General features: G+C 39.8%; 1 protein-coding gene across 4 annotated transcripts in view; it reads left to right on the top strand.

Moving 5' to 3' along the window:
* The window catches only part of LOC105488361 (AGBL carboxypeptidase 1), a 958121-nt gene extending 937746 nt beyond the window's left edge, over positions 1–20375 (top strand). For 3 of the 4 annotated variants that reach the window (XM_071100734.1, XM_071100736.1, XM_071100739.1), the window contains 2 exons: positions 16494–16541; positions 19702–20375. In XM_071100734.1, coding sequence (XP_070956835.1) covers positions 16494–16541; positions 19702–19963 — 310 coding nt within the window. In that variant the 3' untranslated portion in view covers positions 19964–20375. The remainder of the gene's footprint in view (positions 1–16493; positions 16542–19701) is intronic. The other variant, XM_071100735.1, reaches the window with a different exon arrangement.
* Positions 20376–21320: the final 945 nt, after the last annotated feature.

The raw sequence follows: 21320 nt of genomic DNA, 5'->3' as shown, positions 1-21320 counted from the left end.
CGATGTGACATTTTCATTCGGCGTCACGACGCTTCATTAGACATTACATTCATTCTATGACACAGGTTCTGAAGAAGAACTCAACTTCAGTCCCATGGAGACCACCGAATGAGGAACCTTCTCGCAGGAAAGAAAGTAACCAGGAAGTGAGTTTTGGTGGGAAATGTGTCTTTCAAATTCAAAGCAGTAGATTGGAATGCTTATGGATAGCCCAGCCTTAGAATTGAGATGGCCCTCAGAAATTAGAGCACAGAATTTCACTTGAACAACTTTGAAAAGCCTAAACAGCAAGGGAATATCTGTATATATATCCTGGCCTGTGCTCTCTCTATGACCCAGAATGGGGTCAGATGGACACAGCAGGCCATGGACTGTCCATAGTGTTAGATGCCAACTGGGTAGCTATTCAATTATGAATAGTTAGAAAAGAGAGAGAGAAAAAAGAGGAAATAACTAAAAGACTCTCCAGCATACCACTGTCCCTCAAGCCATGGAAAGAGGCAATTCTGCAATGGTTGGTGGTCATGGAAAATAGGTTAATGATTTTACAAATTTCCCAGACAGTGAAAAAGTGATACATTTATTTCTAGGCAAGTAGATCAGTTTGCTTCTTTATCATAAAAGGGCTTGAAGAATTCAATGAGGATCAGAGGGAAAAAAATGCTTAAAGAAATGTTGCATTCAAAGTTGTATTTAAAAATCAAACATACCCTTCTATATTTTATAAGGCAGTAAAAGGCTTTCCAAGGGTAAATTTAAACGTTCCAATTAGTCATCTTACAAGCTGATTTTAGAACATAAAGTATACGTAAGATTTAATTTCATTTTATTTCTCAACCTTATAATGGTCGAAAGAAACAGATACTGTAGGGTGAAGTAAAATATTTGAACCATACAGTAAAATATGAGGCTATAATGAACTATTTTTTAAAACCTGGTGTTTACCAAGCATAGAGCTATGTTGGTACTGAGCTGGCTTTATGTTTCTTTGGCCAGGCACGATGATAGAGACCATGTTACATTATTTCCTTTAATCCATACTCTAATCCTATGTGGTAGATAGTAAATTGTGCTTTTGAAATAAGGGTACTAGACTGGGCACAGTGGCTCACACCTGTAATCCCAGAATTTTGGGAGGTCAAGGTGGGAAGATCGCTTGAGCCCAGGAGTTTGAGACCAGCCTGGGCAACATAGAGAGACTCCATCCCTACAAAAAATTTGAAAACTAGACAAGCATGGTGGTGCATGCCTGTAATCCCAACTATTAGGAGGCTGAGGTCTGAGGATCACCTGAGTATGGGAGATCAAGGCTGTAGAGAGCCAGGTTGGCACTACTGTACTCCAGGGTGAGTGACAGAGTGAGGCCCCGTCTCAAAAATAAATAAATAAATAAACAAACAAACATAAGGGTACTAAGGCACATAGAAGTTAACCAACGTGTCCAAGTTACAGAGCCCACAGCTCTCAATCAAATAGATACAATTTTACGCCAGTGAAACTTCTGAGGTGAAAGCCTTTTAGGAGACATACAAATGTGTCAAAAGTTCAAAAAGCTCTGAAGGTTATTTCCAGAAGGAAGGCACAGAGGAGAAAAAAGAAAATATTTGAAAATACACTGGTAGAAAATTCACCTGACCTGAGAGGCAGCATTTTGCCACCAATGTCTCTGATATATTAATTATTGTCTGTTACATTAAGATTTCAGTTTTTAATTTTAACAATTTTTCCTCCTGGATTTGAATGTTCTATGTTTGGTTTGATGCTTTTTCTCACAAGGGTGGATTGCCTCAAATGTTTGAGAATTTTTAGTCGTCTTTTCATATTTGTAAATAAGAATCTGCATTGATCAGTCTTTGCAACAGGAGTACATTTTCCCCAGCCTCTGGGTTCTAATTTTATGACACCACTGCCTATCATTCTGAAATTATTCAAAACACTAATGGAAAAAATCACTTTTTAGAGATACTCTTCTTTACCTGGATGAGTTTGCAATTTTCTCAGCTTCTTCATTGTATTTTATCACTATTTACCCTGTTCCCATTGGCTTTGCATTTTTCACAAACCCCATAATGATCATGTGGGCTGATGACACCCCTCCCAGCCTCCTAGCCCTGCTATGGAGTTTTTATTCATTTACTCATTTGTTCATATATCCAACTTTTTATTGAAGTCTATACATACAGAAAGGTGAACATATTGTGAGGCTATAACTTGATTAATTTTTAAAGAGTATTCTTGTGTAACTGTCTCCCAGATCAAGCAGCAGATTCTTGCCAGGAATTCCAGAAATCCACCCCCCGCACCTTTCCAGATACTAAGCCCCCCTCCCAAGGAAGTCAACTATCCTGACCTCTAGCACCGTATTAAATTTGCCTGTTTTGCACTTTATGTAAGCAGGATTCTACAGTATCCTGAGCATTTTGGGGATGCTCATGTCTCTTTGCATAGCTCAAAGTACGCTTTGTGCATTGCTTCTTTAATCTGTGTTTGGAGATTCACCCATGTTCTTGCATGTAACCATGCTTTATTTGTTCTCATGAGGTGGGAGGATCACCTGAACCCGGGAGGTCAAAGCTGTAGTGAGCCAGGAAGGTGCCACTGTACTCCAGCCTGGGCAACAGAGCAAGACCTTGTCTCAAAGCATGTACCTAGCATATACCTAGGAGTAGAATTGCTGGCTTTGATTTATTTTGTTATTACATATTCTCTGTCATTTCAATAGGCTTTGGAATGAACAAAATATAAACACACTAGATCTGTTTGCCGTCTTTTACCTGAAAGCCTAAAGCATGGTTTTGACTGATAAGAATCATTTACAATTCAATAGCAATGCTATTGCTTACACTTTAAAAATTTTTATTTAAACCAAAATGAGAAAACTTTGAGTTCATCACCATTAAAAACAATGACAAAACTCATAGATTTTGTTTTGCTCCCTTTTAATACTCCAATGTATATTTGCTTTAAAATTTGCTTAAGAGACCATCACAGAAAATATCCATTATAAAACTTATTTTTCTAGAATCTTAACCATCTCTATAATGCTACAGTTAAAAACAAAAAATAAGAAAGGAAAAAAAAAGAGACTTAAATAGCATTTTTTTCCTTTCCTGTTGTTTTGATCTGTATTTGTTCAATTATGCATCTTTAAATAAATCTAGTCCCTCATCCACTAACCTTCTTCTGAACTTAAATGATTTGTATGTGGTCTAATCATATTTCCTGGTCCCATGGCACTCTAGAGTCTAACTGTGCATGCTGGTCTCTTATTTCCATACATTGTGTCTCAGAGATAACCAAATGCATGGTCAACTTCCCTAATTACAGCCACCAGGTCCTGGCGGCCTCCTGCAGTGCCCTCTCTTCCCTGCATCCTTTCACTTTTGTGTTTTCATTTTTTCCATCTCTCTCCCTGAAGTATCCTTTCAAATTTCCCTGGCCCTAAGGAGACTGCTTCAACATTTGTTTACATGTCAAAATAATTGAAGACTAAATTAATTCTCAGCTTCAGTTTATCAAGCTCCTTTTCAATTGTGGCTTTTTTCCCCTTTAGACTTTGGACTTTGGCAACTAGGATAGGCTTTGAAAACAGAAAAAAGCACAATAGATATTGATGGATCACTTGATAGACTGTGTCTTCTAGGCTTAGAGTCTATGATTTTATGATTCATTGGCTTGCTAGGTTTCTTTTTGTTTTTTCCTCCTGGGTTCCCAACATCTGATTATTAAATTACACAGAAAGAACCATTAAGCGTGTTTGTAAAGCCCACATTCTTAATATTTCTGCTCCTTTTTAAAAGAGACTTAATGGAAAACCTAATATAAACACCTGAACTGTGCATTCTTTCATGAGAGGAAGACATATTTCATAACTCCTTATATACTAAAAACCCAATATATTGACTAAACATGTAGAAGCCACACACACACACACACACACACACACATACACACACATTTTGCCTATTTTTGTATTTTATATATTTCCTTTCTTATACTTTGTATGGTCTGTGTAAGTGAACTAGATGTGTAACACATTGAGCTATGTATATATAGTAGATTGAACTTCTATGATGTCTTAGGAACACATAGGATTGGGGATTGTGGTAGGCAGCTTCTGTGATGACCTCATAAGAATTTCCACCTTCTTGATATATTTGCTTTGTGTAATTCCCTCCCCTTGAGTATGATCTAGTCTAGTGACTTGCTGTTATGTAATAAAATATAGCAAAGGTGATAGTATACCACTTCAGTGATTGTAACCGAAGACGGTAACATTTGTATTTCAAGTAGATTCTCTCAATTGACTCTCTCGTTTGATGGTTTTAGTAAGGCAAGTTGCCATCTGGAGAGACCCAAGGGGCATTAAATTGAGGGCAGCTGCTAGCCAGCAGCCATCTAGAAACTAAGGCCTTCAATCCAACCAGTCCTTGAAGAACTGAATTTTGCCAGCAGACACATCAATTGGGAGTGGATAGTTTCCTAGCTGAGCCTTACATGAGGCTGCAGCCCTGGTTGACACCTCAATTGTAGGTTCTTAGATTCTGATATAGAGTCCCCAGATAAGTCATGCCTAGACTCTGACTTAGAGAAATTGAAAATAATAATCACACCTTATTTTCTCCACTAAGTTTGTTAATTTGTTATATGGCAATAAAGGCCACATTTGTGGAGTGCATGCCCAGTACTCATCAAGGGAATGGGCAGCTGATATGCAGAATCTCATTTGGTCATAACAATCATTCTGCAAACTAAGGCTTTGGTTGCGATATAGTCATGACTCTAAATTGCACAGATACAGAAAAAAACTCTTCTGACAAGTTAGTTAGCTCAACCTGCCCATGGTGATATGGAGCCAAGATTTTAAAACTGGACTACAACCTGAGAAGAATGGAATGAGAGAAAAGGAAAGGATCTGACATGGGTCCTGTTTCATGGGTGAGGAGTGAGACAGGGGGTTGAGCTTTAAGTAGGATGGGTTTTGCTATCCCCAAAATGCAGCAGAAAGTAAAACAAAGCAGGAAAACATTAAGTCATGCTCTATCTGGATAATACTCCAAAGAAGGTAGAAAATTAGTTTAAATTCTCTTGTATTGGGTAAAAATCAAGTGAAGTTATAGAAAGGGTTCAAAAAAGAATCACAGGAATTATGCCTTTTTAAACAAACCACTGAAGAAAACTTGTTTGGTAATCATTTAAAATACATAGTACATTTTTCCCAGGAAAGAAATGTTTTACATCAAGACCAGGTACTTACGCTAGTTATATATATATACACATACACACACACACACACACATATATATACACACACATACACACATATATATACACACACACATATATATGTATACACACATATATTTATATAACCATAATGCAGCTGAAATACTACATGTTTGCAATGAAACTAAAAAAATACTGGACTCTTAAAATGATCCATATTAGATATAGCAGAAAAATAAACCCCACTAAGATGGAAAAATACATTGCTTTTAGCTCAACTCTTTCCTCAAGAAAATCAATTTTAATAGAAAATTTGTGGGTACTCTGGACTTTCGTATGACCTTTAAAATTGACATCACCAGTTTAATATTGGTATTTCTAATTTATTTACAAAGCAACATACTTTTCCTTGATACAAATGTGTTGCTAGCATGAGTCTTATTCATAATGGACATGGATAAGAACAGAGAGAGGATGAGGTGTTTCAGTTGAGAGATAACTAGTTAACAAGTTGGGAGGGAGAATATAAAGGAGAAAGGAATTAAGAAAATAACTGGGCACCAGGATGGTTCCAAGATGGCAGAATAGGAACAGCTCCAGTCTACAGCTTCCAGTGTGAGCAATGCAGAAGATGGGTGATTTCTGCATTTCCAACTGAGGTACTGGGTTCATCTCACTGGGGCTTGTTGGACAGTGGGTGTAGGACAGTGGGTGCAGCCCACCGAGCATGAACCAAAGCAGGGCGAGGCATCACCTCACACGGGAAGCACAAGGGGTCAGGGAATTCCCTTTCCTAGCCAAGGGAAGCTGTGACAGATGGCACCTGGAAAATTGGGTCACTCCTACCCTAATACTGTGCTTTTCCAATGGTCTTAGCAAACGGCACACCAGGAAATTATATCCCACGCCTGGCTCAGAGGGTCCATGCCCATGAAGCCTCGCTCATTGCTAGCACAGCAGTCTGAGATCGAACTGCAACACGGCAGCAAGGCTGGAGCAGGGGCAACCGCCATTGCTGAAGCTTGAGTAGGTAAATAAAGCATCCGGGAAGCTCGAACTGGGTGGAGCCCACTGCAGCTCAAGGAGGTCTGCCTGCCTCTGTAGACTCCACTTCTGGGGGCAGGCATAGCTGAATAAAAGGCAGCAGAAACCTCTGCAGACTTAAATGTCTGCAGACAGCTTTGAAGAGAGTAGTGGTTCTCCCAGCATGGAGTTTGAGATCTGAGAACAGACAGACTGCCTCCTCAAGTGGGTCCCTGACCCCCGAGTAGCCTAACTGAGAGGCACCCCCCCAGTAGGGGCAGACTGACACTTCACATGGCTGGGTGCCCCTCTGAGACGAAACTTCCAGAGGAATGATCAGGCAGTAACATTTGCTGTTCAGCAATATTCGCTGTTCTGCAGGCTCCACTGCTGAAACCCAGGCAAACAGGGTCTGAAGTAGACCTCCAGCAAACTCCAACAGACCTGCAGCTGAGGGTCCTGACTGTTAGGAGGAAAACTAACAAACAGAAAGGACATCCACACCAAAACCTTATCTGTACGTCACCATCATCAAAGAGCAAAGGTAGATAAAACCACACAGATAGGGAAAAAACAGAGCAGAAAAGCTGAAAATTCTAAAAATCAGAGCGCCTCTCCCCGTCCAAAGGAATGCAGCTCCTCACCAGCAATGGAACAAAGCTGGACAGAGAATGACTTTGACGAGTTGAGAGAAGAAGGCTTCAGATGACCAATCATCTCCAAGCTAAAGGAGGAAGTTTGAACCCATCGCAAAGAAGCTAAGACCCTTGAAAAAAGATTAGATGAATGGCTAACTAGAATAACCAGTGCAGATAAGTCCTTAAATGACCTGATGAAGCTGAAAACTATGGCACGAGAACTACGTGATGAATGCACAAACTTCAGTAGCCAATTCGATCAACTGAAAGGGTATCAGTGATTGAAGATCAAATAAATGAAATGAAATGAGAAGAGAAGTTTACAGAAAAAAGAGTAAAACGAAATGAACAAAGCCTCCAAGAAATATGGGACTATGTGAAAAGACCAAATCTACGTCTGACTGGTATACCTGAAAGTGACGGGGAGAATGGAACCAAGTTGGAAAACACTCTGCAGGATATTATCCAGGATAACTTCCCCAACCTAGGGAGGCAGGCCAACATTCAAATTCAGGAAATACAGAAAACACCACAAAGATACTCCTCTAGAGGGGCAACTCCAAGACACATAATTGTCAGATTCACCAAAGTTGAAATGAAGGAAAAAATGTTAAGGGCAGCTGAGAAAAAGGTTGGGTTACCCACAAAGGGAAGCCCATCAGACTAACAGCGGATCTCTCAGCAGAAACTCTACAAGCCAGAAGAGGGTAGGGGCCAATATTCAACAATCTTAAAGAAAAGAATTTTCAACCCGGAATTTCATATCCAGCCAAACTAAGCTTCCTAAGTGAAGGAGAAATAAAATTCTTTACAGACAAGCAAATGCTGAGGGATTTTGTCACCACCAGGCCTGCTCTACAAGAGCTCCTGAAGGAAGCACTAAATATGGAAAGGAACAACCAGTAGCAGCCACTGCAAAAACATGCCAAATTGTAAAGACCATCGATCTAGGAAGAAACTGCATCAACTAATGAGCAAAATAACCAGCTAACATCATAACAACAGGATCAAATTCACACATAACAATATTAACCTTAAATGTAAATGGGCTAAATGCTCCAATTCAAAGACACAGACTGGAAAATTGGATAAAGAGTCAAGACCCATGAGTGTGCTGTATTCAGGAGACCCACCTCACATGCAGAGACACACATAAGCTCAAAATAAAGGGATGGAAGAAGATCTACCAAGCAAATGGAAACAAAAAAAGGCAGGGGTTGCAATCCTAGTCTCTGATAAAACAGACTTCAAACCAACAAAGATCAAAAGAGACAAAGAAGGCCATTATATAATAGTAAAGGGATCAATTCAACAAGAAGAGCGAACTATCCTAAATATATAAGCACCCAATACAGGAGCACCCAGATAATAAAGCAAGTCCTTAGAGACCTACAAAGAGACGTAGACTCTCACACAATAATAATGGGAGACTTTAACACTCCACTGTCAACATTAGACAGATCAACAAAACAGAAAGTTAACAAGGATATCCAGGAATTGAACTCAGCTCTGCACCAAATGGACCTAATAGACATCTACAGAACTCTCCACTCCAAATCAACAGAATATACATTCTTCTCAGCACCACATCACACTTATTCCAAAATTGACCACATAGTTGGAAGTAAAGCACCCCTCAGTAAATGTAAAAGGACAGAAATTATAACAAACTGTCTCTCAGACCACAGTGCAATCAAACTAGAACTCAGGATTAAGAAACTTACTCAAAACCACTCAACTACATGGAAACTGAACAATCTGCTCCTGAATGACTACTGGGTACATAAAGAAATGAAGGCAAAAATAAAGATGTTCTTTGAAACCAATGAGAACAAAGACACAACATACCAGAATCTCTGGGACACATTTCACGCAGTGTGTAGAGGGAAATTTATAGCACTAAATGCCCACAAGAGAAAGCAGGAAAGATCTAAAATTGATACCCTAACATCACAATTAAAAGAACTAGAGAAGCAAGAACAAACACATTCAAAAGCTGGCAGAAGGCAAGAAATAACTAAGATCAGAGCAGAACTGAAGGAGATAGAGACACAAAAAACCCTTAAAAAAATCAATGAATCCAGGAGCTGGTTTTTTGAAAAGATCAACAAAATTGATGGACCTCTAGCAAGACTAGTAAAGAAGAAAAGAGAGAAGAATCAAATAGATGCAATAAAAAATGATAAAGGGGATATCACCACCGACCCCACAGAAATACAACCTACCATAAGAGAATACTATAAACACCTCTATGCAAATAAAGTAGAAATCTAGAAGAAATGGATAAATTCCTGGACACATGCACCTTCTCAAGACTAAACCAGGAAGAAGTTGAATCCCTGAATAGACCAATAATAGGTTCTGAAATTGAGGCAATAATTAATAGCCTACCAACCAAAAAAAGTCCAGGACCAGATGGATTCACAGAAGAATTCTACCAGAGGTACAGGGAGGAGCTGGTACCGTTCCTTCTGAAACTATTCCAATCAATAGATAAAGAGGGAATCCTCCCTAAGTCATTTTATGAGACCAGCATCATCTTGATACCAAAGCCTGGCAGAGACACAATAAAAAAAGAGAATTTTAGACCATATCCCTGATGAACATTGATGCAAAAATCCTCAATAAAATAGTGGCAAACCAAATCCAGCAGCACATCAAAAAGCTTATCCACCATGATCAAGTCAGCTTCATCCCTGGGATGCAAGGCTGGTTCAACATTCGCAAATCAATTAACATAATCCAGCATATAAACAGAACCAAACACAAAAACCACATGATTATCTCAATAGATGCAGAAAAGGCCTTTGACAAAATTCAACAGCCCTTCATGCTAAAAACTCTCAATAAATTCGGTATTGATGGAACGTATCTCAAAATCATAAGAGCTATTTATGACAAACCCACAGCCAATATCATACTGAAGGGGCAAAAACTGGAAGCATTCCCTTTGAAAACTGGCAGAAGACAGGGATGCCCTCTCTCACCACACCTATTCAACGTAGTGTTGGAAGTTCTGGCCAGGGCAATCAGGCAAGAGAAAGAAATAAAGGGTGTTCAATTAGGAAAAGAGGAAGTCAAACTGTCCCTGTTTGCAGATGACATGATTGTATATTTAGAAAACCCGATCATCTCAACCCAAAATTTCCTTAAGCTGATAAGCAACTTCAGCAACGTCTCAGGGTAGAAAATCAATGTGTAAAAATTACAAGCATTCTTATACACCAATAACAAACACAGAGCCAAATCACGAGTGAACTCCCATTCACAATTGCTACAAAGAGAATAAAATACCTAGGAATCCTACTTACAAGGGATATGAAGGACTTCTTCAAAGAGAACTGCAAACCACTGCTCAATGAAATAAAGGAGGACACAAACAAATGGAAGAACATTCCATGCTCATGGATAGGAAGAATCAATATCGTGAAAATGGCCATACTGCCCAAGGTAATTTATAGATTCAATGCCATCCCCATCAAGCTTTCTTCACAGAATTTGAAAAAACTACTTTAAAGTTTATATGGAACCAAAAAAGAGCCCACATTGCCAAGTCAATCCTAAGCCAAAAGAACAAAGCTGAAGGCATCATGCTACCTGACTTCAAACTATACTACAAGGTTACAGTAACCAAAACAGCATGGTACTGGTACCAAAACAGAGATATAGACCAATGGAACAAAACAGAGCCCTCAGAAATAATACCACACATCTACAACCATCTGATCTTTGACAACCCTGATAAGCAACTTCAGCAAGAAATGAGGAAAGGATTCCCTATTTAATAAATGGTGCTGGGAAAACTGGCTAGCCATATGTGGAAAGCTGAAACTGGATCCCTTCCTTACAATTTATACAAAAATTAATTCAAGGTGGATTAAAGACTTAAATGTTAGACCTAAAACCATAAAAACCCTAGAAGAAAACCTAGGGAATACCATTCAGGACATAGGCATGGGCAAGGACTTCATGTCTAAAACACCAAAAGCAATGGCAACAAAAGCCAAAATTGACAAATGGGACCTAATTAAACCAAAGAGCTTCTGCACAGCAAAAGAAACTACCATCAGAGTGAACAGGCAACCTACTGAATGGGAGAAAATTTTTGCAATCTACTCATCTAACAAAGGGCTAATATCCAGAATCTATAAAGAACTCAAACAAATTTACAAGAAGAAAACCAAACAACCCCATCAAAAAGTGGGCAAAGAATATGAACAGACATTTCTCAAAAGAAGACATTTATGCAGTCAACAGACACATGAAAAAATGCTCATCATCACTGGCCATCAGAGAAGTGCAAGTCAAAACCTCAATGATATACCATCTCACAACAGTTAGAATGGCAATCATTAAAAAATCAGAAAACAACAGGTGCTGGAGAGGATGTGGAGAAATAGGAACACTTTTACACTATTGGTGGCACTGTAAACTAGTTCAACCATTGTGGAAGACAGTGTGGCCATTCCTCAAGGATCTAGAACTAGAAATACCTTTTAACCCAGCAATCCCATTACTGGGTATATACCCAAAAAATTATAAATCATGCTGCTATAAAGACACATGCACATGTATATGTATTGTGGCACTATTCACAATAGCAAAGACTTGGAACCAACCCCAATGTCCATCAGTGATAGACTGGATTAAGAAAACGTGGCACATATACACCATGGAATACTATGCAGCCATAAAAAAGGATGCATTCATGTCCTTTGTAGGGACGTGAAGTTGGAAACCATAATTCTCAGCAAACTATCCGAAGGACAAAAAACCAAACACCGCATGTTCTCACTCATAGGTGGGAATTGAACAATGAGAACACTTGGATACAGGAAGGGGAACATCACACACTGGGGCCTATTGTGGAGTGGGCAGAGGGAGAAGGGATAGCATTAGGAGATATACCTAATGTAAATGACCAGCTAATGGGTGCAGCACACCAACATGGCACAGGTATACATATGTAACAAACCTGCACATTGTGCACATGTATCCTAGAACTTAAAGTATAATAATAATAATAATAATAATAAAAGAAAATAACTGGGCACCAAAAAGATATAAAATGTTTGCTGGTGGAAGAATCAGTTCAGTTAGATATATAAGTGACTCCATCACAGGAGCAAATGGGAATGCTGACTGTATGGATTACCTCTGTGTATGTTTAGTCAGTTCCTGGGCCTCAGATTTCTCATCTTAAAGCTGGCATTACAATGCTTGTTTCTATATTAAATAGCCTAATGTATATGGCAATTCCTTGTAACAATCTGCCATGATAGTGGACTCTGAATGATATTTGTTGAATCTGAAACTAAATCTCTGCAGCCTTTATAAGGAGAAATAATGGAAATCATAAAGAAGAAAATTTGGATTATTCGTTGCTCAAGATAGGTTTGTCTGGTGAGTGAAGGAGGGAAGATGTGATGGTTAATTTTAGGTGTCAACTTGACTGGATTAAGAAATATGCAGAAAGCTGGTAAAGCATTATTTCTTTTTTTTTTTTTTTTTTTGAGACGGAGTCTCGCTCTGCCGCCCAGGCTGGAGTGCAGTGGCCAGATCTCGGCTCACTGCAAGCTCTGCCTCCCGGGTTCACGCCATTCTCCTGCCTCAGCCTCCTGAGTAGCTGGGACTACAGGCGCCCGCCACCTCGCCCGGCTAGTTTTTTGTATTTTTTAGTAGAGACGGGGTTTCACCGTGTCAGCCAGGATGGTCTCGATCTCCTGACCTCGTGATCCGCCCGTCTCGGCCTCCCAAAGTGCTGGGATTACAGGCTTGAGCCACCGCGCCCGGCCTAGCATTATTTCTAAGTACGTCTGTGAGAGTGCTTCCAGAAGAGATTGGCATTTGAATTAGTAGACTGGGTAAGGAAGATCTGCTTCTACCTGATATGGTTGGGCTCTGTCCCCACCCAGATCTCCTCTAGAATTCCCATGTGTTGTGGGAGGGATCCAGTGGGAGGTGATTGAATCATGGGGGCAGGTCTTTCCCATGCTGTTCTCATGACCATGAATATGTCTTTTGAGACCTGATGGTTTAATAAGAAGGAGTTTCCCTGCTCAAGCTTTCTTTGACTGCCACCATCCATGTAAGACATGACTTGTTCCTCCTTGCCTTCTGCCATGATTGTGAGGCTTCCCCGGCCATGTGGAACTGTAAGTCCATTAAACCTTTTTCTTTCCAGTCTCAGGTATGACGTTATCAGCAGTATGAAAATAGGCCAATACAGTAAATTGGTACCAATGAAGTGGAACACTGCTGTAGATACCCAACATTTGGAAGCAAATTTGGAACTTGGTGACAGGCATGGGTTGGAACAGTTTGGGGACTCAGAAGAGGACAGAAAAATATGGGAAAGTTTAAACTCCCTGGAGACTTGTTGAATGGCTTTGACCAAAATGCTGATAATGATATGGACAATGAAATCCAGGCTGAGGTGATCTCAGATGGGGAGGAGGAACTTCATGGGAACTGGAGCAAAGATGACTGTTGTTATGTTTTAGCTAAGAGATTGATGGCACTTTGCCCCTGCCCTAGAGATTTGTGGAACAATAACTTCAAAGAGATGATTTAGGGTATCTGGCAGAAGAAATTTCTAAGCAGCAAAGCATTCAAGAGATGACTTGGGTGCTGTTAAAAGCATTCAGTTTTGAAAGGGAAACAGCACAAAAGTTTGGAAAATTTGCAGCCTGACAATGCGATAGAAAAGAAAATGCTATTTTCTGAGGAAAAATTCAAGCCGTCTATGGAAATTTGCATAAGTAACAAGGAGCTGAATGTTAATCACCAAGACAATGGGGAAAATGTCTCCAGAGCATGTCAGAGACCTCTGGAGCAGCCCCTCCCATCACAGGTACAGAGGTACTTTAGGAGGAAAAAATGGTTTTATGGGCCCAGTACAGGGTCCCTGTGCTATGTGCAGTCTTGGGACTCAGTGCCCTGCATTCCACCTACTCCAGCCATGACTAAAAGGGGCCAATGTACAGCTCAGGCTATTGCTTCAGAGGGTGGAAGCCCCAGGCCTTGGCAGCTTTCACATGGTGTTGAGCCTGTGGGTGCACAGAAGTTAAGAATTGAGCTTTGGGAACCTCTGCCTAGATTTCAGATAATGTATGGAAATGCCTGGATTCCCAGGCAGAAGTTCGCTGCAGGGGCAGGGCCTCATGGAGAACCTCTGCTAGGGCAGTGCAGAAGAGAAATGTGGGATTGGAGCCCCCATACAGAGTCCTCACTGGGGTACTGCTTAGTGGAGCTGTGAGAAGAGGCCCACCGGACTCCAGCCCCCAGAATGATAAAACCACTGACAGCTTGCCCTGTGCACCTGGAAAAGCCACAGACACTCAATGCCAGCCCATGAAAGCAGCTGGGAGGGAGGCTCTACCCTGTGAAGCCACAGGGACAGAGCTTCCCAAGGCCATGGGAGCCCACTTCTTGCATCAGAGTGACCTAGATGTGAGACATGGTGTCAAAGGAGCTCATTCTAGAGCTTTAAGATTTGACTGCCCCGCTGGATTTTGGCCTTGCATGGGGCCTGTAGCTCCTTCATTGTGGCCAATTTCTCTCATTTCAAATGGCTGCATTTACCCAATGCTTACATCGCTATTGTATCTAGGAAATAACTAACTTGCTTTTGATTTTACAGGCTCATATGTGGAAGGGACTTGCCCTGTCTTGGATGAAACTTTGGACTGTGCACTATTGAGTTAATGCTGAAATGAGTTAAGACTTTGGGGGACTGTTGGGAAGGCATGATTAGTTTTGAAATGTGAGGACATAAGATTTGGGAGGTGCTGGGGCGGAATGATATGGTTTGGCTGTGTCCCCACCCACATCTCATCATGAATTTGTATGTGTTGTGGGAGGAACCCAGTGGGAGACAATTGAATTATGGGGGCAGGTATTTCCCATGCTGGTCTCATGATAGTGAATAAGTTTCATGAGACCTGATGCTTTTATATGGAGTTTCCCTGCACAAACTCTCTTCACCTACTGCCCTCCATGTAAGATGTGACTTGCTCCTCCTTGCCTTCTGCCATGATTGTCAGGCCACCCCAGCCATGTGGAACTGTAAATCCATTAAACCCCTCTCTTTTGTGAATGGCCCAGTCTCAGGTATGTCTTTATCAGTAGGGTGAAAATGAACTAATACACCACCCAACATGGATGGGTGCATCCAATCAGCTAAGGGCTCATGCAGAAGAAAAAGGCAAAAGAAAGGTGAATTCACTCTTTCTGCTGGAGCTGGGACACTCTTTTTCTCCTGCCTTTGGACCACACAACTACAGGTTCTCTGGCCTTTGAACTTCACAACTTGCACCACCCTCCTGCTCCCCATCCTGGGTTCTCAGGCCTTCAGCCTTAGACTGAGAATTACACCATTGCCTTTCCTGGTTCTGAGGCTTTGGGACTTGGACTAAGCTATGCTACAGCTGCCCTGGTTCTCCAGCTTGAAAATAGCCTATCACGGGACTCCTCAACCTCCATAATGACATAAGCCAAGCCCCTAATAAATCTCCTATCTATCTATCAATCTATCTGTCATCTATCTGTCTGCCTACCTACTTACCTACCCACCTACCTATCTGTTCATCTATCTATCCACCTATCCTATTGATTCTGTCTCTGGAAAATCCTGACTAATACATCTATCAAAAGATAAAAAGATCAAACAGAGACAAAGCCTAGAAAATGCAGCAGTCTGGCTAAATGTTCACCAAACCAATTTTTTCTCTTCTTGTAAGTGCAGATACACTAAATTTTGTGAACTTCTCTCATATATATGAGAGACCATGTCAGCAGTTCTTGCCATAGATAATGAATGAAAGTGATTTGTCACTTGCAGTTCAGTGGCAGAAGTTACATAAGAACCTGCCTTGTCTTTGCACTCCCTTCTTCCCATCTGCCAGCTAGGTGATGTCAGGACAACCCCTAACTGTATTAAAGGAGATTACCACATGGGAGGAGCCTGAGTCCCTGAATGGCCGCACAGAGAAGAGGCCCACTCCCACACGATCTAAATTTGGACTAGGGAGTAAATAGAAAATAAACCTTCACTGTGTTGATTCATTGAGAATATGAAATGGTAATAGAAGCCAGCCTTATTTACAAGTAGAATATGAATGGGGGGAAAGGGGGAACATTGTGTAACAACAGCTAAATTTATGTACACTTAGGAAGTGAAGGTCCAAATTTAAAGAACAGATAAATTACTTGGTAATTCTGTATGTCACTAAAATATTCCCCTTGCATTCCTGTCAGTGGTCAGCTTCTACTGTCCATTTAAAAATATTGCATTTTCAGCATGTTTGTGGGTACAGTCATTATAGGAAAAAGGGATATACCAGCATGCTACCCAAACTGACTGCACTGTAATGGATTCCCAAAGGAGGTGAGATAGCTCTCCACTGGAGAGGAGTTTATTTTGTAGTCAACAAAGTGCAAGAGTGTATTTTCTGAGATATCTGCTTAGGAGCTCAAAATTTAAACTTGCAACATTGGCTTAGCTACTTGTTTAAGATAATAAAAGTTGCTTACATTGGAGATATTATATTCAGAATGCCCATTGTGTATATTTTTCCAATTAATTGGACTTTAATTACTTTGCAGAAAATATATAAAAAGAGTCATCAAAGTTTTGAAGATGAGAACAAGCTGGTACGTATTCCATTTACTTTCCATAGAGCTATCTCACCATGAAACCTAAGAAAAAAATAGCCAATTTATTTTTCCTCTGTTGAGGTTTATAAAAGGAGGCTACTATCTCTAATTCTTAATAGAGATAACTATTTAGAAATATAAATGCTGAGAAGGAGAATAGGCTCAGGTATGCTGTGCTAAATTGCTGTGCTAAACTAACATAAAGGTGACCCTTCATGTTAGTTTCTTATAGTACTTTTGTGTGTATATGTGTGTGTGTGTGTATACACAAATTTATACACACACACACAAACACACACACACACACTTGCTTATCTGCTCATTATTCCACCCAAGCAAGGTTAAAAAAAAAAAAACCCAACAAGAATGTAGTAACATAAAGCTAATTCCTTCATTTTTCTCATTTCCATATTTTTTTCTGGGGTACTTTCCTACATTGGAGGGTAAAATACAAAGGATTATACTTGTAAATGTTTAAGAAAATATATTTAACCTCAATTACTGAATGTATGGTTCAGTGGGGAAAAGGGTAAAGACACAACATTAACTAAGACACAATCATTTTACTAGAAGGAAATGTTCACAGTCAGCTGGTGAGAGGAACTTATGTACCACTGATGCAAATAGAATGATGGGGAATTGAGTGGTAAGGGAAGGAATACTGATTGTGATCTGGGCTGTATCCTGCCCTTTTCTCCATTATAGTATTGGTGCTAAATGGAGGAGGAGCCACTTTTAAATCCCATCCTAAATATGTCCAGTGTGGTCAATAAAAAAAATTATTTTTGGCATCTGGAGCAGTACAGCAAACTAGATAGGGAGCTAGAAGCTAAATAAAAAGTGAAACCGGAAATTAAATACCCATCAAAATCCATCAGTTCCGTATGGCTGAGATATATCCTTACCTAGAGAGAGATGATTGCCCTTGAGGGCATCTCAAAAATCTCTTTCCAGCTTTGCTCTTTGATGCTGTAAGTTTCTGAGTTGAGAGATAATTGGCTCAATGTTTTGTTTTTGACTTGGAATTTCAAATCTTCAACCTTGTCCTGGATGCAGTTGCAATAATGCTTATTTTCTGACCAGGGCTACTGATATCTACTTCATAATACTGTTGAGTATTTTCCTGTAGCCTGAATCAGTTTAACATTTCTGACAATCAATTTCCAAGTAATTGCAATGGCTTCACTCCATGATATGTCTCTCAGGGCACTCTTGGAAATTAAATGTTACTTCTCAACAGTTATTTGCTTACTTCATCCTCATTTTATTAAATAATCATAAAAAACTTTCAAATTTAAATATGCCTGCTCTGTTATCTGAAAGGTCTGGCAAGACAGGGAGGCTAGATGAAACGAAGCCAGCCCTGGTCTCTGTTATTTTTCATTGAATTTTCCATTGGCATTGAGCACATCCCAAGTCCGGGGCTTTATGGAGCTTTAAAGCTGTGTGCTTACTGGGGTCCTGGTTTATTTTCAGCAACTAAAGCTGAACTTGCTGCTGTTTAGAGGTGACTCAAATATTTTTAACAATGTTAAAAATACCTAACCTCATTAGAGCAAAAGAATAAACTATTTTTTATTTTGTTTTTGAAGTTTTTTTTAATTTTAATTTTTTATTTTTTACAAGACTCTTGAAGATTTATTCTGGTTGAATAAATAAGTAGGAAGGGTTCCAAGACCCATGCAGGTGATCTTGTGACAATTATTAGACACTTGATCTGGGTCCAGTTGGTTACAAGGGCTTGCCCCTCATTTTACGCATGCCTTCTAGAAGAGTTACATGAGGTTACCCGACTGCAGAATTTGGAGGGGAAAATATTGTCCTCATTTAAATAAGTTCACTCAGTGAGACATTAATGACTTGTTTAAATTTAACAAAGTGGAGTTATGCTGAATTCCCAGCTCATCTATTCCAGAGCAGCATGGGGTAGCAGAGAAGTCATAGGCTTTGAACATAGACACACTTGATTTGATGCTGGGAGCTACCCCTTCCTAGCTGTACATCGTTCTACATCTTAGTAGTCTCTGAGTATCAGATCTCTAAAAAGCAAAATAGAGTCCAACTTATAGGGTTGATATGAATTATCAAAAAATACCTTTAATGTACCCAAATTATAATCAATAATAATAAATAATAAACTCTATTATTATTATTGCTTGTATTAATTCCAACACACTGCTTGGTTTAAGGCTAACAATTGTGATATGAATCATGATATAGCCCAGGAATTTTATTTAGAAAGTCTTAAGTTTCATTACCTCCCTTGACCACTCAGTATGATAGTTTCTTAATCAAAAGCACAATATATAGGTCTAATGTTTTCATAAAGAAGGCTACGTGTATTAGCTAACGCAAAAGAGAAAAATTGCATTATCATCCCAATTTTTCCCTCTCTTAATTCTATTGTGTGATCTTAGGCAAGTAAGTACAATTTTCCATTTCATTGAGAGGAAGGGCAGAGGACTTTATCTGCTATATCTGTGTAATTATTTCCAAGACACGAGTGAGAGTGACTGCAATATTGTCCCTCAAGTACTTGGCATTCCTTGGAAGAAAACATGATGTAATTGGGCTTTAATAACTTGGGAAAATGTATCCTACGGCCATAAAATGTTTCTCTACAACATTAGATCTAGGCGAGTTATTATGATTACCTCTTAAGAAGTGTTCGGATTAACACATACGTGATTATAAAGTCCATTGCAAAGGCAGAATCACAAGGAAGAGGTACAGATGAGTACCCTGATATTTCAATGAATTTTATTCCTGAACATTTTAAATGGAGAAGTTCTTTTATCACATGTACTGCCAGGCTTAGTGGGGGAATAACTGAACAAGGAGGCCTGCCCTGAATACTATTTCTATGTCCCTACTTCGCCTACATTAGAAGCTTGCTTAAAGAAACTCCTCTCTGTAACCATACTTGATGATTAATGTTAGGTGTAGACTTCACTGAATAGAGGGCTGCCTAGATGGCCGGTGAAACATTGTTTCTGGGTGTACTTCTGAGGGTATTTTAAGAGAAGATTGTTATGTGAGTTGGTGGACTGAGTGGGGAAGATTTGTGCTCAATGTGAATGGACATGATTCAATCAGCTTGGGGCCCTGATGGAACAAACAGGTGGAAAAAGCATCAATTCTCTCTTTCTCTCTTCAGGAAAGGGACACTCTTCTTCTCCTGTCCTTGGACATCAGAAATCCAGGTTCTTCAAGCTTTGAACTCTGAAACTTACACCCTTAGCCTCCCAGGCCTCTCAAGTCTTTGGTCTTGGACTGAGAATTACACCATCAGTTTCTTTAGTTCTCAGGCCTTTGGACTTTTTCTAAGCCCTGTTACTGGCTTCCCTGGTTCTCTACCTTGCAGACAGCCTGTGATGAGACATCTCAGCCTCCAAAATCATGGGAGCCAATTCCCCTAATAAGGCCCTTATCTTTCTGTCTGTCTGTCTGTCTATCTATCTATCTATCTATCTATCTATCTATCTATCTATCTATCTATCTAATCTGTCTGTCTATCTATCTATCTATTTTTCTATCTATCTTATTGGCTTATTCTATGGAAAACCCTTACTAATATACCATGTGTATAGGTAAGGACAAGGATATGGGAGTCAAACCACTTGGGTCTACCAGTTCAGCTCCACCAAGCTATGTGATTCATTACAACAGTCATTCAGTAAACACTGAGTGCCTACTGTGCTAAGAGTTACAGATATAAAAATATATACAACATGATTCTTGACTTCAGTTAAAACTGGTTTAGTGGAGGGAACCAGATGTACATAAATAAATCTATTTATCTCCTAAAGCATTTTATGGCTTATTTACCATAGTTGATTATTCTTAGCCAATTACAGTTATTTTGTCCTTCATTCCACCACCCCAGACCCCTGCTATTGATGAATTCAGGGATCGAGCTTTAAGTCTAAGCTAAATTGAAAATTAAAACATTAGGAATAATTTTAAACACTTATGGGAAAAATGCCCTCTTGGGCTGAAGAGGTCATCTAATGCCCTTAAGTACACTACCTTAGAATGATGTTAAATCTGCCAACTACAGAGTAGAGCATGGGAAGGATACTGTGTCCTAGGTGATACAAATAAGCAGCTGGTTTAAGCAAACTGAAGACTTCTTGCTCTGCCTGTGGACTTAATGTTATCTGAGCTAATAAATTACTTCATTGCTTAACCCAGTCTGAAATAAATTTTTACTTACTTGCAACCAGAACCATCCTAGCTGAATGCTAGTTTAATTTAATGCTTTCTATATCACATGATCATGAGAGTCCCCTCTGATTCTTATTTAAAACACAAACTCTCAGGTAACCCTTAAGGAGAATCTGACCCATTAGGACTGACAAGGCCCAGGAATCGGGATTTTTAATGTGTCCCAGGTGATTTTTATGTTCAGCCACATTTCAGATCATTGTTCTGATTGCTATAATAGAGACAAGAATTAAGTGCAGGCTTAGCAACTGACTCATCCTGGAGGAGTTCGGGATGATCTTCTCAGACAAAGGGACATTTGAGCTGTGCCTTGAAGAATGAGTGGGGGCTTGCTAGGCTGAGAAGAGGTGGAAAGGTGTTCCCAACAAAGGAAGTCTCAACAAAATAGTCATCTCTCAGGCTTTTATTTTCTCATCTATAAACTGAGGACATTATAAAAGAAAGCCTTGGACTGGGCCAAGACAGCCAGTTAAAAGCAGCTACAGTCTGCAACACTCATGGAGAGAAATGAAAATGGTGAGTGAATTCAGCACCTTCAACTGAAATATC

This window comes from Macaca nemestrina, chromosome 7, assembly GCF_043159975.1.
Source record: "Macaca nemestrina isolate mMacNem1 chromosome 7, mMacNem.hap1, whole genome shotgun sequence".
NCBI classification, from domain to species: Eukaryota; Metazoa; Chordata; class Mammalia; order Primates; family Cercopithecidae; genus Macaca; species Macaca nemestrina.
The sequence above is the reverse complement of the archived record's forward strand: the minus strand, read 5'-3'. Positions and strand labels throughout refer to the sequence as shown.